The sequence below is a fragment of the Antedon mediterranea genome, chromosome 6, assembly GCF_964355755.1.
Source record: "Antedon mediterranea chromosome 6, ecAntMedi1.1, whole genome shotgun sequence".
NCBI classification, from domain to species: Eukaryota; Metazoa; Echinodermata; class Crinoidea; order Comatulida; family Antedonidae; genus Antedon; species Antedon mediterranea.
The window spans coordinates 27,497,608-27,513,913 of NC_092675.1; the positions used below are offsets into that span (position 1 = coordinate 27,497,608).

The 16,306-nt window shown below is 33.9% G+C and overlaps 2 protein-coding genes across 3 annotated transcripts in view; both read right to left on the reverse strand.

Annotated features, from left to right (window-relative positions):
* Window positions 1–78: 78 nt before the first annotated feature.
* On the reverse strand, window positions 79–1,279 carry LOC140050885 (uncharacterized). The gene is made up of 4 exons (XM_072095865.1): window positions 1,268–1,279; window positions 1,106–1,194; window positions 525–634; window positions 79–344 (listed from the first exon to the last, which is right to left on the reverse strand). Exons 2-4 carry the CDS (start codon window positions 1,191–1,193, stop codon window positions 141–143), a joined length of 402 nt encoding a protein of 133 aa, XP_071951966.1. The 5' UTR covers window position 1,194; window positions 1,268–1,279; the 3' UTR covers window positions 79–140.
* A 1,737-nt stretch (window positions 1,280–3,016) lies between these two features.
* LOC140052339 (2-oxoglutarate dehydrogenase complex component E1-like) overlaps window positions 3,017–16,306 on the reverse strand; it is a 28,475-nt gene continuing 15,185 nt past the window's right edge. Inside the window, exons 5-23 of one of the 2 annotated variants that reach the window (XM_072097860.1) lie at window positions 15,597–15,697; window positions 14,832–14,986; window positions 14,176–14,413; window positions 13,709–13,888; window positions 13,159–13,287; window positions 12,519–12,698; window positions 12,135–12,287; window positions 11,635–11,737; window positions 10,934–11,050; window positions 10,526–10,676; window positions 10,272–10,399; window positions 9,032–9,210; window positions 8,722–8,793; window positions 7,972–8,031; window positions 5,810–5,935; window positions 5,645–5,717; window positions 4,083–4,246; window positions 3,824–3,978; window positions 3,017–3,638 (exon numbers count right to left, since the gene is read on the reverse strand). In XM_072097860.1, the coding sequence (XP_071953961.1) occupies window positions 3,536–3,638; window positions 3,824–3,978; window positions 4,083–4,246; window positions 5,645–5,717; window positions 5,810–5,935; window positions 7,972–8,031; window positions 8,722–8,793; window positions 9,032–9,210; window positions 10,272–10,399; window positions 10,526–10,676; window positions 10,934–11,050; window positions 11,635–11,737; window positions 12,135–12,287; window positions 12,519–12,698; window positions 13,159–13,287; window positions 13,709–13,888; window positions 14,176–14,413; window positions 14,832–14,986; window positions 15,597–15,697 (2,567 nt within the window). In that variant the 3' untranslated portion in view covers window positions 3,017–3,535. The remainder of the gene's footprint in view (window positions 3,639–3,823; window positions 3,979–4,082; window positions 4,247–5,644; window positions 5,718–5,809; window positions 5,936–7,971; window positions 8,032–8,721; window positions 8,794–9,031; window positions 9,211–10,271; window positions 10,400–10,525; window positions 10,677–10,933; window positions 11,051–11,634; window positions 11,738–12,134; window positions 12,288–12,518; window positions 12,699–13,158; window positions 13,288–13,708; window positions 13,889–14,175; window positions 14,414–14,831; window positions 14,987–15,596; window positions 15,698–16,306) is intronic. The other variant, XM_072097862.1, reaches the window with a different exon arrangement.

Below are 16,306 nucleotides of genomic sequence, written 5' to 3' on the forward strand. Positions count from 1 at the left end.
CGTAGGTCACATCAAGAGAACATGCCAATTCGGCATCAACACCAACATTGTCTTGAAGGACTCTTTCCTGAGCAGGAATCGGGTCAGCACCTGTCCAAAGCACAGAAAAAGGGACTCAAATTAGAACCAGCGTTTGGGGTTTAAAAAATAATATTGAAAAGTGAATTGAGACTTTTCTTACCTGTAGCTTCAATAAAGGTTGTAACATTGTATTCTCCAATATTACAACTAAACTCCAGTCGGCCATTATTTTTCTTCGGAGTAAACGTAAACCGTGCAGAATAATCTGTTAAATTGTCTTGTTGTGTACCTTCATACCATGGCTTTGGTCCGTTACCAACAAACTACAACAAATACATAGATATATGCTAAGATTTACATGCCCTCGAATTTCACTCAAATTCACATGTATAATGGTGAATTAAAAATGGGTGAGAGAGTTGTTCCCATATAGTTATGTTCTTTTATTCATCATAATCATTATCGTCATCACCACCATCATCGTCATAATATTAAACGCTTACTGTAATGTATGGCGGATATAGACAATCGTTAACTTCGCAAGTGCAGATCAGAGTAATAGGCTCGTCATCAACCAAGTTCACCTCTGTTCTGGTGGCTTTAAATGTGAATCCTTGGAGAATGACAAAATAAAAGTAAAATTTTATAAAAATCGTGCATTTGAGGAATTTCTTAATACTTACATTTTTTTTGCCGTTGCAAGAAGCATTTATTGAGCGCAATGTTATTTGTACTGATTGGCGACACAGTAAAGGTAATTGAAATATCTATTGTCTTAATACACCGGAAACTTGCATGTATATTTTGAGTGAAATCATTTTGTTCTACACATTCTACACAAAATATCATTCTGTGGTTGTAGGCCCTATTTACAAAATAAATATATATACTCTTTGCAGAACATGTAGGCCCTACATGATACAGAAATCACAATATATTGAGACTACTACTTAAAACTGCAGATATTGTGGTGTCTACTATAATGTTAATATGACAAATATTCAATTTAATGTAAGGTAATTGACCTAAGGCAGAAACTTTAGTATAAAACAATGGTAAACTAAAATGCCAACAAGTAACTTACCCCGATGATTGAAATTTCCTTGTGTAAGAGAATGCAACAATATAACACTAGCAAATAAAAATGATGCTACCTTGATAGAATATCTCATCCTAGAAAGAAAAAATAAGTTATATGTAAAATACATTTAAAGAAAATTAGATGAAATATATTATTGTAACTTACGTTTGTTCTCGATTCTGGCTTCCACACTCGAATAATCCACTTTGTTAATGTTTACTTTTAATGTACATATAGATATAATCAATATTCATGGATGGGATGTTTACTGAACTGTGATTGGTTTCATGTAAAACTGAAATAGTCTTGTATTTCATAGACAGTAACCGAATGCTTTTTTGCAATTCATTTCCTTTTTAAGAAGAATAAACAGCCATAAATGGATACGATAGCCACTTGTACTGTAGTGAACTTGGACTTAACTAGATTAAAGTTTATTTATTTTACTTAATCAGTTCAATAATATTAAGGGTGGTCCATCCACACAAAGCTGATGATTAGGGACCCTCAGAACAATACAGACAATTTAAATATATATAATTAATTAAATAATAACATTTATATGTAAAATACCCTGTTAAAATAGAAATCTTTAAAAGAGATTTAAAATAAAAATTGACCCTCTGAGAGAGATGGTTTTCAGGAAATGGTCCCCAATATAAATGAATGGCTTGAGGAAGTGAGGGAAAAAATCGAGGGGTAGTGATGAAGAGTTGCTACCATCTGCTTTGTTTGTTCATAAAGGTCTTGAGACGTCATTCCAGGGCATAGTGCCTGCCTCTTCAAAGAATTGTAAAGTTTCACATTCCACTATGTGGAAAAAGGAAGTGGTTAGTGTGTTTCACTGTGATCCATATTAATAATGAAAGTTCAATATTTGCAATTTGAAGCTGTTTGTGTTCATTCCATTATTCCACAATCACACCGCAAACAAAGGAAAAACTGTAGTAGTTATACGCTTTGAAATTTGTCCAGGACATAGAACTATAAAGTTTTATTTCAAACTATGATCAACCATATAAATTGTGAATTCAACATTATTCATTGGGAAATGGAAAAAATATATAAAAAATTTAAAAATAAATTAAGCTGGATGAATGGACAATGAATTGATACTAACTTTTTTATATTATGGTGCGAATCTTTCTCTGCTGCCATCAACTTTAAAACTTAAACAATATTGATAATCAAATAACTGTCTGTCTGCATGCACAAATTATATATTCACATTGGAAACATAGACCCTATATACACTTATGATTTGGGCCGGCCCAGGACCAGCCTTCGGTCGGTAATCAATAAGTGTAAACACTTTATAAAGTTAGGCCGGCCCTGGGCCGGATGTAGACCAGGACCACCTCTCTAGGTCCAGAATCGGCTTTTATGTTTGGGTCGGCTTATGCAGTGAACTGTGACCAATAGCTTGAGAAAATGAATTTTGGAATGCAAGTGTAAACACACTGGATCGGCCGAAACGATTACATTTGGACTTGATCCTGGAGCGGCCCAGGAATGACCAGTTGTAAAAATCACCAAACTTTAATTCAGGAGGAAGTGGAAGAATCAACACTTGACAAATAAAATAGATGGGAACCAAGCTTTAATTAAAGATAACAAAGATGCCGTCACGCTTCAATAATCCACACAATAGACAATGTTTCCTTTATACACCACAGAGGAGGTTATTTTGAACTCTTCCTTCCTCTCTCATGAATGACATCTTTGAAAATAATATTTTATCCCCTAATATATTTAGAAACAAAAAAGGATAATCCAACACAGAAAACAATACTGTATTAAAGTGCTGCAACTATACTTGCTGTTGCTGTCTGTCTCCAAATTTGAGCACTTCCTTTTGATAAAGAAAACAAAAGCTATTTTTATAATATTTGAAATTTATTTTAATCATTAATAATAACAGAAGATTTTCACTTCATACATTGAATCTTAGTCTACTATATATCATCACTGTATGTACTGCTAAAAATTGTATGAAATCAAAAGAAATAGCAACCAACAATACAGATTACCTAGGGAGAAATAATTGATTAAAATATGTATTTGTAATATTAAGTGTGTGACATTTTCTCATAAAAGGCACACAATTGCATTTATACAGTTGAAAGTTGTGTTACACTTTATCTACAATAAATTCAACTTTTACATTACTAATCACAATTTAAATTGCACCCACACACAAATACAAGAATGGGTAAGGCATAAACGCATATTAAAGGCAAACAAAATTCCAATTTTTATCATAGAATGAAAACAGTGTTTCAATTTTTCAGACGTGAAAAATAGTCAACTTAATTTAAAAATAAATATAACATATCACAAGATAAATTCCAGATTAAACCAGTTCCAGCTAGTTGTTTATGGGTTCAAGCAAGTTTAAACCAGTTTTGTTCACAAACTATAATTGTATCACATTTATTCAATCGTGAAAGCTGTGTCAAGCAAGTTTTGTAATTCTAACAAATGCAGACTTTTGTTTCCCGCTGCTGTTGACGCTTGTGCACCACGTCCAGCAAAACTGGAAAGAAAGAATGACAGTTTAATAAAACTCCTGGATGGTATGGCAATGAATAGAAAATAAATATGTTTACGGTGAAAAATAATACAATACATTGAACTTTCCCAAAACTGGACATTCTTTGCTTTGGCTCAAAAAGTTGATGTGTAACAAGTAAACATGAACTTAAAATCAAATCAAATTACCTGCAGAGACGTTCCCTTTGAAGGGCCGTATGAATACGAGGCTGCACATATGACCACGCACCCATGTTCTTGTGTTCTTCTTGGGCCCAGATAATTCTAGCATTTGGATACTTGTTGGCTTCTTCCGTAACCATGTCGTAGGGAAATGGTGAAATCTTTAAAAAAATATCAAGTGAATTAAGTAGCAATTAAAGAAAGGTGTTTTTGTACAAGCTGAGGACCATTTCAATCATGATAAATAATTATTTTAAAAGTTTACCTGTTCAATTGTAGCTATAGCAACCTGTTCTGTTAACCCTTTAATTTCTCGTTCCTTAATTAGATTGTAGTAAACACGTCCAGAACAAAAAATCAGATTTTTAACCGACTCTGGGTTACTGGCAGCCACTCCGCTCTCTGGTAAAACTCGTTGGAACGATGTTCCTGATAAATGAAATGTGTATAAAAGTCAAGTTCAACGATGGTCTTAGAGCATCATATTACATTATTTCTAAAATAATTCTAGTTTACCGGTTTATGAAGGACCCTATCGGAAACAAGTCTAAGGACTAACTAGTGTTATCCTTGGTGTGCAACATCTAAATAATAAAATAACAATAATATAGTACATTCTAAATAACAATACACTATTCTCTAAAAACCAGAAACTTTTAGTTTAGCCTAAAGTGTCCGATTTTCTTAAAGTCTGATTTTCAAAAAGCAAACAACAGCAAAAGGCAAACAGATGTAGGACTTTGTGGACATTGGCATTTGTACATTTGTAAAATTAGGCTTTGAGAGTTTCCTTTTATCAGGGAATCTAGTACTGTATCCAACATATGTATATAAGTATGCTCTTTTGAACTTCAATTACTTTTAATTAACGCCCGTATTCTTAAACCGGACTTTAGTCGTAGTTCGAGCTAAAACTAAAAAAATGACGTCATTTTAATTCATAAACCGAACTTCAACTAAATCACCGACTAAATCAAGCCAACCTCGACTAAATCGAGACGGATTTTGATCGATTTTTTTAGTCCTGGAGGGGGCAGGCTAAATGGTCGACTAAATGGTTTTTAAACGATGTTTATAAAAAACGTAACAGTCATTGAGTTGTTATATTGGCCAGATATTGAAGAATGAAATATCTATATTTATATTAGCTTAATTAAATATACATTGGTATAAGTTATAATAATGAAAATCATCTTTATTTACAACTGTATACAAATTACATTATTTTCTTCGCGCAAGTCCGACTTGAACTACGTCACGCCATAGCGACAATGGGAGATGCGGCAATTCACCACGCGATGGAATGTTTAGGGGGCCTAGCGCTTTCTTGTCACGATAGGAAGTGCGTGGTTCGTCGCAATCATACTTTGTTGGAGGCCTAGAAAATATGAAAGTTACCGTACCGCCATGGTTCCTAAATATATTTTGAAGATTTTCTTTGTTGTTAATCAAAAGTACTTCACTGTTAAATTAATACTGATCTTGTTCTAATAATTAACGATTAAAATTATTTTTCATGTATATAGTCCTGATGCGTAAAAAGTTTTGTAAGAAAATGGAAAGTGATATCAATGCGCAAAATTTCGTCTGCTCCTCAAATACTCTCTTGTCATTGGCTAATGTTTAGCCTTTGTTACCCAGACGTGTGCAACTCGACTAAAAGCTCGACTTCATTAAGTCGAACTGCAAACTTCGACTACTTCGTTTTTTCATCGAATTTGAAGTAATAGCTCGAACTACGACTTTTTCAAGTCGAACTTTGAACTACGACTAAAGTCCGGTTTAAGAATACGGGCGTAATACTTTATATTGATATATATTTCCTACCTTCTACCATCTCATCAAAGGATGATCGAGCCTCAGGTAGACGAAGCAGGCTCTTTGGTGTCATGATTATAAGCTAAAAAAAAATATTCGTTATTGATAATTTGATGTTAAGTCACATGGCTTTGGATATTTACCAATTTCATGTCATCTCATAATTATACCTACCGGTTTTCTGAAAGACATGGCTATCTGTCGTCGCAGAACATGAAAATAATTCGCTGGTGTGCTGCAGTTAACAATTTGCCAGTTACAGTCATACAGTTGATCTATTGCAAACTTCTCATCCAAAGTCTATAAACAAAATACAGCAGCAGGCATTAGCAGTATTAACTTAATATAGCCTTTCCAAAAAATATTAAACCATGTTCACAAACTGAGCACGGATTCAGTCCGGTAGTCAGATAACACTGCGTCACATAATGTAATACTGTGTATTCTTAAGCTTTGTCTACACTATCAAACTATATGTGATGTGCCCATATGTATATATGATTATGTCATAGTACTACCATATTTGGTCATAGGGTGAATAAGGTGTTCATAAAAGTAAAAATGACTAATCAATTTTGTCACTCTTGCAGATTTCTTTATCATTTCATATTATTGATAATATTATGTTATACTTTTTTTCACATTTTAATGTAAGCACTTTCACAAATTTTGGAATGGTTTTACATTTTTTTAAAGTAGAGTTCAGCTACAAAATAATTCCTTCACAGCAAAAACAAACTTAGTCACAAATTTGTCAATAAATTTTCATGCATTAACATACCACATCTAAATTTAACAATAAAAAAATCACCGCAAATCGACAACACTAAAATATATTTCAAAGTAAAGTTATTTAACTAAAATACTTTTTGACATTAATGAAATAATTAGACGGATTCTGCCATCTTTCAACTCTATCCAAAACAAAAAACTATATATGCATTACAAACTAAATTATTAAGGATTTGTAGGACACAAAATTAATGTAATGAAGGGAGTTAATAAAATGGAATAATCTGTTATTTTATTTTACTGTACATAAAAAAGGTTTAAACTATATTTAGCCTGTCTATGAGGAAAAACAAAAACAAGATCAAATATTAGTTTTAAAGCAACGCAACTGTCCAAAAACTTTTTTTAATTTATTGCGCTTTTTTTAGATAAATTTATTACCCTTACTGTTAAGCATAATAGTGCGAAGAGAACAGTCTGTGTTGTGATTTCACCTTACTAACATTTAAAACTTTATTTGATCATTAAAGCTTGGTTCCCAGTAGGACGCAACACAAAGCAATCGAGTTGAAAGAATAATCCATCATTTGTGATTACTGAGGGGTGGGAACCAAACTTTATAGTAAACACTAACAGCACACAACCACATTACTTTTTATTCATATTCATAAAATCAGAAAGTAGACCTTGGACAGTATAAAACAAATTGCAAAGAAACCAATTATGACTTATAGTTTTAGGCCTAGAAAATGATTTGTTTGCTCTTTTTTCAAAGTAATAACAATAAATCATGTATGATACCACATAAATTACTACTGAGAATCAATATCATAAGGCTTTTAATAAATAATAATGCTGACAATCATCTAATTAAGCGACAAATCTATTCTCATCATCAGAACTATAATCAAAAGCCTACAGTACTTTATATACCTTCTTAACAGAAGCGCATAATTTAAATACAACTGTTAAAAAGGCATGTCGCTTAATTTTAAGACTGCATTATTATTAAATAAATAAAATGTTAAATGTATTATTATGGTCCTCAAGCTTAGCTGAAAACTGAGGCAATTCAGATTAGGTCTTTCACGGATCCACAGCAACCAGCAGTACAGCGCCTACCAGATCAGCACACCGGGAGACAATCCCTACTCTTTTTCGAATAGTCTACCAAGTTCTTTAACGTGCACTGTTAAATAAACTGAATCAACGACTTTACATCCCATCCAAAGGATGAGGCAATGAGAGTAAAGCATCTTGCCTAAGGATGCAATTAGTATGTACAGATAACCTCGAACTAGCCTGATATCATTACACCATCACCCTCTGGTGTATATATAGCAACGTTGCTTGAACTTCGGTGATCTGACAAGAAGCAGTGTTTCAACTCAGTATGGCTGTGTATGAAATAATGCCTTATGATATTGTTTCTCACTAATAACAATAACAATTTCTTTTTTTTCTTTGAAAAAGTCAATAATTGTAGTAGTTTCTTTACAAAGTATGCTTAGTACTGTTCTTTCATGGTATACTTTTATGAATACCCCACTCTGCATCAAAGCATGCTATCAATACTAATTCTATTTTCCTAAAAAACCGGTTACCTGCGGTGCACTTGAGGGGATGCTTTCAGAGTTTGGATCACTTGTTGAATCATTGTATATCTCATAACAACAAAATACATCAAATATCAACAACATTTTTGGATTATATCAAAAGAAATGAACTACTGTATACTGTTTGATTATTTTTGTTAATACTATTGTATTGTTACCCTATGGATGTCAATTCCAAATTAAAGATGAAATGAAATATATGGCTCGTACCAACATTATTTATTTAAGTTATAATAGTTAAGTATTCAAGTATAATTGACATAGGGTACACCATTATTGCTAGTTGCTTTGATACCAAAATCAACTATAATAATGCTTTATGAATGCTTTCGGTACTAACTATACTGTGACAGTACAATATTTAATACAATTCGAAACTGACATAAAAGATGTTAATCAGAATAAATAAATCAACTGTGTGAAACCTTTGACCCTTTTATATTCTATAATTGAAACTTTATTTTAATATCATTTCATTTTCAAAAAACAAACATCAATGCAAAGCAGAACAAATAAAGCCTCACTAAAAAGACCCACCAACCAAAGCTTCACTCGATATCAAAAGCAGTACACAATACTAGACTGTATAACAATTCACTCAATGTGGAAATTGATTAAGCCATCCATCCCTTGAAAGATTATACAGTTATGCTCAATATGCAATACTACACTCAATACTGAATGATCCACTTATTATGTAACAGCTAAAAAAAATTTAACATTTGCCGATAAACTTACCGGTATGACATCTGGATCATCATTGCACATTTGCAAAAACCGTTCAAGTCGGGCGCTGGAATGTTCAGGGCCCTGTGAACACGAAGAAATGAATACAAAATGGAAAAATAAAATTCTAAAATTGTTTGAATAGTGTAGTATACGTTGTACAGACCATTTAAAAATACCTCAACGAGTTTGACATTCTTTATAGATTAAAGGAATCAACAAGTAAATACTGTTTATTATTATTGTGGGCCTATATATTTAACCTAGCGCCACAAGATTAGTAACCAAGCACCAAGCTACAGTGCCAGTACATCATACATACCATTCCTTCATACCCATGTGGTAAAAGCATGACAAGTCCACTCTGTCGGTACCACTTAGATTGACCACTTGATATGAACTGGTCAATAATACATTGAGCATTGTTAGCAAAGTCCCCAAACTGAGCTTCCCAGCAGACCAGAGCTTGAGGATTGGTCATAGAGAATCCCAACTCAAAACCTGTAACAAAAAAAAAAACATGTAGTAGACGCATTTAACATAAACAAGAAAACCAATACAATAGAGAGAAATGGCGAACCGCGATGACGTCACTCAAATTTCACCGAGTGGGTATAGATTGTAAACAAACCATTTCGCAACATGTTTTTGTATGGGAAATTCCGATGGGTTGAGTTAAAAAGGAAGGTAGAAAAGAACGTTTAAAACACACATAATAGCAGTATCTTTTTTTTTGCAACACCCTTAACAATTTTAATGTTATATGGGCAAATCTTAACATATTTTATTTTAATTTGGATTGAATTAAGATGCGTTTTTGTTATATACTGTACCCAGCTCTAGGCCCTAGATAGTTGGCCTGTATGCTGTAGTACCTCGAGCCTAGCACGGATTATCGGTTATTATAATAATAATAATATTGGAAATTCGTTATTGCATACTGTACTACTACTACTACTTTAGCTAGGGTGCTGCTAGGCCTCTCTTAGCTAGGTAGTAAGACTAAATAGAGCATCTCTAGTAGATGTAGGCCTAGCATTAGTTTCAGCTTGACAACTGCCATTTTGTTATGTGGCTAGTGATGCTTCCTGCAGGGGGGGCTACCGCCAGTAATGAATACTTGATAACACCATTCTACTATAATACTATATAGGCCTAGTCTAATGTAGACCTACAGATATGAGATATTTTTAGGAATATGATTGTGAATGATGGATGACTTTTATACATATTTCATTGTTTTATTGTGTAAATACACAAATACAACAAGAATTATGAGCGTTACAGCAACAACATTGGTTAGACGACGCCATGATTCACGTGTATAAACATAGGAAATGTGTCGCCCTCAACGGTTTGTTATGATTTTATACCCACTCGGATTTTAGACGTCGGTTCGCCATTTCTCTCTATTCTCTAATCATGTCTCAGTTTGGAAGTGATTCTAGTAATAAATCATTATAAACATTTATGAAAAACAGTATATGATGTTTGCAACAGTACTAGTACTATCAAAAACTGTGTTTGTATATGTATTATCACCTTGAGTATTCTCAACTTACCAAGAACAGCGAATTCTGAGAGAGAACTGTTACACACGGTGTAGAGAGCTTGATTTGGATACAGATTGTTGAGCGGTGTTGTACGCTTCTTATCAGCGTTTTGATCATTCAAAACATGATGACGGTGACTAAAAGAATAAACAAACAAATTTAAATAATAAAAAAATTTAAATCGTAAACTTACTACCAGTAGTCTGGAAGAGCTTATACATTTGTTCAGCCATCAATTCTAACAAAAAAAGTAACAAACTCACCTAAATGTACCTCTTTCAACATCCTGGCCACTAAGCCTTATATGAATACCTTCCTTTAATAGTGAGCCAAACGCCATTGCTTCTCCAAGAGCCCAGTCAACAGTGCGCTTGGATACAAGATCGGTACGTGCTTTTAAGGCCCGTTTTAAACCTAGAAGGAGAGAACAAGTCAATAACTATTTTCTTTTCTGCTAAGTAAGTGTTACCCGGGATAGTATAGAACTATAATATCTCTATGTACGTTTTCCCAACTATGTTCAAAGAAAATTTAGTAGTTAAAACATGGCCATATACTGTACCTAACTTTTTTATGCATTTACTATTTTTTTTATTCTGCATGTACTATAATTCATTGACTTTTTGCTAAATGTTACTGATAACAAGAATAATATTTAAATTTTAAAATACCTCCATGTACTGTGAAGCCATCTGGAATACTACCAAAGGCATTTCCTATGTAGTTCAAAGTTTCTTCGTCAATTCCGGTGGCTGGGTATGTCCGCTGCTCAGCTCGGTTAAAGAATCCTGTGAAGAAATCATGAACCCTAAACTATTATACAATGATTAAAATTATTATCATCTGTAAAATTGGATTAAAAGTAAGATGACTGAAGCTATGAATATGACGAAGATCATTTAATAACTAGAAAGAATATTAATAGTAAGACTACCAAAATGAACTACCAGTGAAGTACTTCTGGTGAAGAATTTGACAGTACAGTGAGAACATGACACATGACTCTGACAGTTCCTACAACCTGTCAAAGATGTTGAATTGTGTCTATTCTGACAAAGCAGACAAGAGGAATCAGGCAATGGAGGCAGTAAAAACTATCAAACTTTATGTGACGAAAAAATGTGATGTGCCCATATATAGACATGATCTCATATCACTACCATATTTGAGCATACTACTACCATATTTGGGCACATCACACATTTTTTGTCAAACAAGTTTGATAGTGTAGACAGAGCTTAATGGGAATTAAAGTTCTGGCACCATCTTAACTATAACATTTCAGCTACCATTCTAACAATGTGCAGGGTTGTGGTTGGCAACTGCTGTAGTAATATCAAAAAGGGATCAGAGACTGATGCTGAATAATTACCAGTCCATGGTGAATCAAGCCAGTCGACATTACTAGTCTTGGTCACCAGTTTAGCATCAAGGTACGACTCTTCACATATCTTGTCATAGGTCGCTTGTTCCTCCTGAAAGAAATCAATTACTCCTAACGTAAATATCGCAAAATATGATTTAGACAATGTCTTTCTAGTATAAAGCTTTATGTTATAACAAAATTCTTCTATTTCTAAAGTCTTGTCTACACTATCAAACTTTATGTGTTGTGCCCATATATGGACATGATGATGTCATATCACTACCATATTTGGCCACATCACACTATTTTTTGTCAAACTAGTTTGATAGTGTAGACAGAGCTTAATTTTAGGAAATATATGGCACATAATAATACCTGTATGTTCTAACATCTACTTTCAGTAGTGCAAACAAATGAAACACTAATGGATAGATTCACAGATCAATGAAGTGATAAAGTATGAAAAAATAACAATTATGGAGTATGACTTTGGTTTAATACGATACCTCAAATTCTTGTTGTGTCATAACCCCTTCCTCAATCTTTGCTTCAGCATATTTCTTGAGTACGTTCTTGTGATTGCGAATTTTTTTGTACATGAGTGGTTGTGTAAACATTGGTTCATCCGTTTCATTGTGACCATTACGACGATAACAAACCTTGCGGAAAAACAACAAAGATTCATGTTTATTTGAACTATGCATATTTTCTGTTTGCGTTTCTAAAGCTCTGTCCACACTATCAAACTTCATGTGACAAAAAAAATGTGATGTGCCCATATATGGACATGATGATATCACCACCATATTTGGCCCATCACACTTTTTTTTGTCAAACTAGTTTGATAGTGTAGACAGAGCTTAATACAAGTTTATATTCATTAAACTTACAAGATCAATCACTACATCCTTTCCAAACTCGCAACGCCACTCGGATGCCACATTACAGACATGCATGACTGCTTCCGGGTCGTCAGCATTCACATGAAAGATTGGTGCGTTGACCACACGTGCAACATCCGTGCAATAAGGTGAAGAACGGCTATGTCGAGGATCAGTGGTGAATCCAATCTACAATAAAGATAACATTGATTGGTTGAATTCAATGACCATTGTGTTCAATGCTCCTAAATTATACTATATTATAACACACCTTGTATTATGTGTCATTCAGTACCAGTTCTTCTGCACTGAAAGTGATATTAAAGGATGATATTGTATACAGCTTATTGTAAAACATTCTAAAAATACTGTGTAATGCAAGGCTTGCGCAGTCAAAAACTAACCTGTAGTGTACGCTGACTTAAAATACCCCATTTAACACACCTGTTCAGGCAAGGTTCTGATCCGGCGCTGGCAAATCAAATAGACAGTCAATGTTTCATTTTCATGTGGCTATGCACATACTATGGTGCATAGCCATGTGGAGAGTCGTAAAAACAAAACATTTATGTTTTGAAGACTCTTTATTGTGTGAACACCAGTGAAAGGGTATTTTGGTTATATACTATGGCCAAAATTACAAACTCACCTGGTTGTTGACGACAACATGAATAGTTCCGTGGGTTGTGTACTCAGGAAGATCAGACAAATGGAAAGTTTCATACACAATCCCTTGTCCAGCAAAAGCTGCATCTCCATGCAGCAAGATACTCATAACCTAGTTAAAGAAAAAGAAAAAAAATAAGAATGGCATAACAATATAGCACTGAATAATTACATAGTCTTCAGCATTCCATTAAAGATAGATTAATTGAATAAACATTAAACTAGAAAAGTAGGTAATGATTCTGATATTGATTCAATGATATTGAAATTATTATTTGCATACAATAAAATTAAACAATTTATTTACAACAATAGTTTAGCACTTAAGGGTCTTTCACACCTGTTCAGACACGGTTCTGGTCCGACACCGGCAAATCAATTTGTATTACAATGCTTCGTTTTCACGACCCGCCATGTGGCTATGCGTCAAATCAATATGCATGTAGCCTGAAAATGAAACATTGATGTTTGATTTGCGCTGGACTGAAACCGTACTGGAACCGGTGTGGAAGACAAAAGAAGAATTGGCATACCTTCTTTCCGTCTGTATCTCCCTTGTAGAATTGCATAGCTCTTGTTTTACCCTGCACTACAGGATCAACAGCTTCCAGATGTGATGGGTTTGCTACAATCGCAATGTGGATGTTCTTGTTACTAATGTGATTATGGCGATCATGAGCCATTCCAAGATGGTATTTAACGTCTCCAGAGCCCTAAGGAATTACAACAAGCAACCATCAATTAATAATCAATTAATCAAAAAACAAGATCTACCTTCTGACAAAACAGTGAGTGTCAATGACTAAAAGTGATTAAAACTCTGTCTACACTATCAAAAGGTACTGATGACGGTAGTGATATGATATCATCATGTCCATATATGGGCACATCACATAAAGTTTGATAGTACAGACAGAGCTTAAGGCCTGATTGGTCTACTCCTTCAACATTCAAGATAGAAGTGACAGAAAAAAACAAACTATAAAATAATTTCACTTACTTCATCCGATGCCTCAAGCTTCGAGTCAAACTGACTGAAAAGCTGCTCAAGTGGTTTTCTTGCGACATTTGCAAGAACATTGAGGCGCCCTCTATGGGGCATCCCAAGATTGAATGTTTCTACACCCTTTTCACTGCACACGTCAATAATGGTTTTCAAGGCAGGCACAAGTACTTCACAGCCTTCCAATCCAAATCGTTTTTCAGCAGACCATTTGCGGGCAAGGAATTCCTCAAATCTGAAAACATTAAAAAATCAATGTTAACTATTATATAAAGAATGGAAACGATTCACACACTTTGAATTAGGTTTTGGATTTAAATGCTATAAATATGTAAATGGGGATTAACCTACGACTTGCAGCCTACATGGGCTGAATGAACCAGTACACCGGGGTAACCCCCAACTCTTCCGAAAGATGTACTGGACCTCCAGTTTTAAGTTCTTATCCGAAAAGAACAATCACCAGAACAATGGTCGAGGAGTGTCTTGAACCTGCCGATTGCATAGCTATTATTTGCAGCACCCCTTAACCACTCGGCCACTCGACTCAACAAAATAATGGCTCTGGCCGATGAACATTCTGATGCAATGCTTAGATATGTTAGCTAGTGAACAAATTTGATATTTACATTTTTGCCCCTTAAACCACCAACCTTGTAGAACGGATGAGACGCTCTAGAATCAACCGCTTGTCCATCTTGGAGAAGTTCATCGACCCCGGCATTTCAAATCGCTGTCGAATCCAGTCACACTTGTAGCGGTCATTGATAAACATGTACTCCACTCCAATAGATTGACAGTAAGTTTCCTGAGACACGGACATGAATAATAAGACAAGTTTCATTTTTTATTTTTAATAAATGTTTATAGAAATCAAAAGTGAAACATGCAAGGATACACATAGCAAAGGCCAAGTTTCATTTTTAACAACATTTTAAATTTTTGTTTTGTAAATTTCAGTTTTAATTTCTTCCAAATTGTACTGTGGTCAAATTCACCATTCACACTCCGTAAACACAATTTAACAATTATCCTAATGCAATTAATTCAGCAAAATTCTAAGATAGTTATTGACGTATAAGTGAAATCTCACTTTGTGTGAATACGGTAATTGATCGCTAAAAATATCCTGCTCAAATGTCTTTGAACAAATCACACAAATATGCAAAATTGGATGTGGACTGGACTTTATTGGGGATTATATTATAGGTATGATCTAAATAACACAAGAAATTAATTCTTATAATGTTTATGGTACAATTGTCAGCCTGTTGGTGATCTGGAGGTCATGGGTTCTAGTCCATCTGAGAATTTCTTGCAAAGTCAATTTTACCTAATATTAACTACAATTACATCGGAGTAGGACAAAAATAACGGTAGACATTTTTTATAATTTTTTTTTTCTCTTTCCACTCTACCTCCAATCTTCGGATGATCTCTTTAAGTGGCAACGCTTGCTCATTACCACCAATGAATGTTGTCCTCGGCAACCTGAAAATACTGTCCATATCTTTCTCTTCTATTTTTGAAAAATGTATTGGAAATAAAATATTAAATATTAATAAATTGTTACCTAATGAATAACAAAATGCTGTAATTCATTAAATCTTTAATTAAACAGAAAGTAATCAAATTTCAATATATCATATTACAGTTGTTATAGTATCATAATCGAAATTTAAAATACAGTATAAACACATGGTAGGTATAGGCAATGAAAGCAGCTAAATGTCCTTCACAAATCGGTGTGCAATATTTTCCAGTTTAGATGTATTTTACAGACACTGTATGGTTCTGTGTGTGTGTGTTTTTTTTGTAGTTATATAACTTATATAGGGACAAGCAAATGCAAATGAATTCCTTTGTTTTGTAGATATATCTTATCATTTTGTTTGTCCTTCATTTGTTGATGTGTCATTAAAAACGTCTTGCTGTGAGTGAGTGAGTGAGTGAGTGAGTGAGTGAGTGAGTGAGACAAGCACTAAGCTTCCAAATGTGTTCAGCAGATTTGAATATTAAAAGTGGACCAAAAAATATTTATTAAGACATTTTTATGAAAGAACAATGATCTAATCATAGAGATATTACTATCTCTATGATCTAATTTATATTACAACTTCTTTTTTTT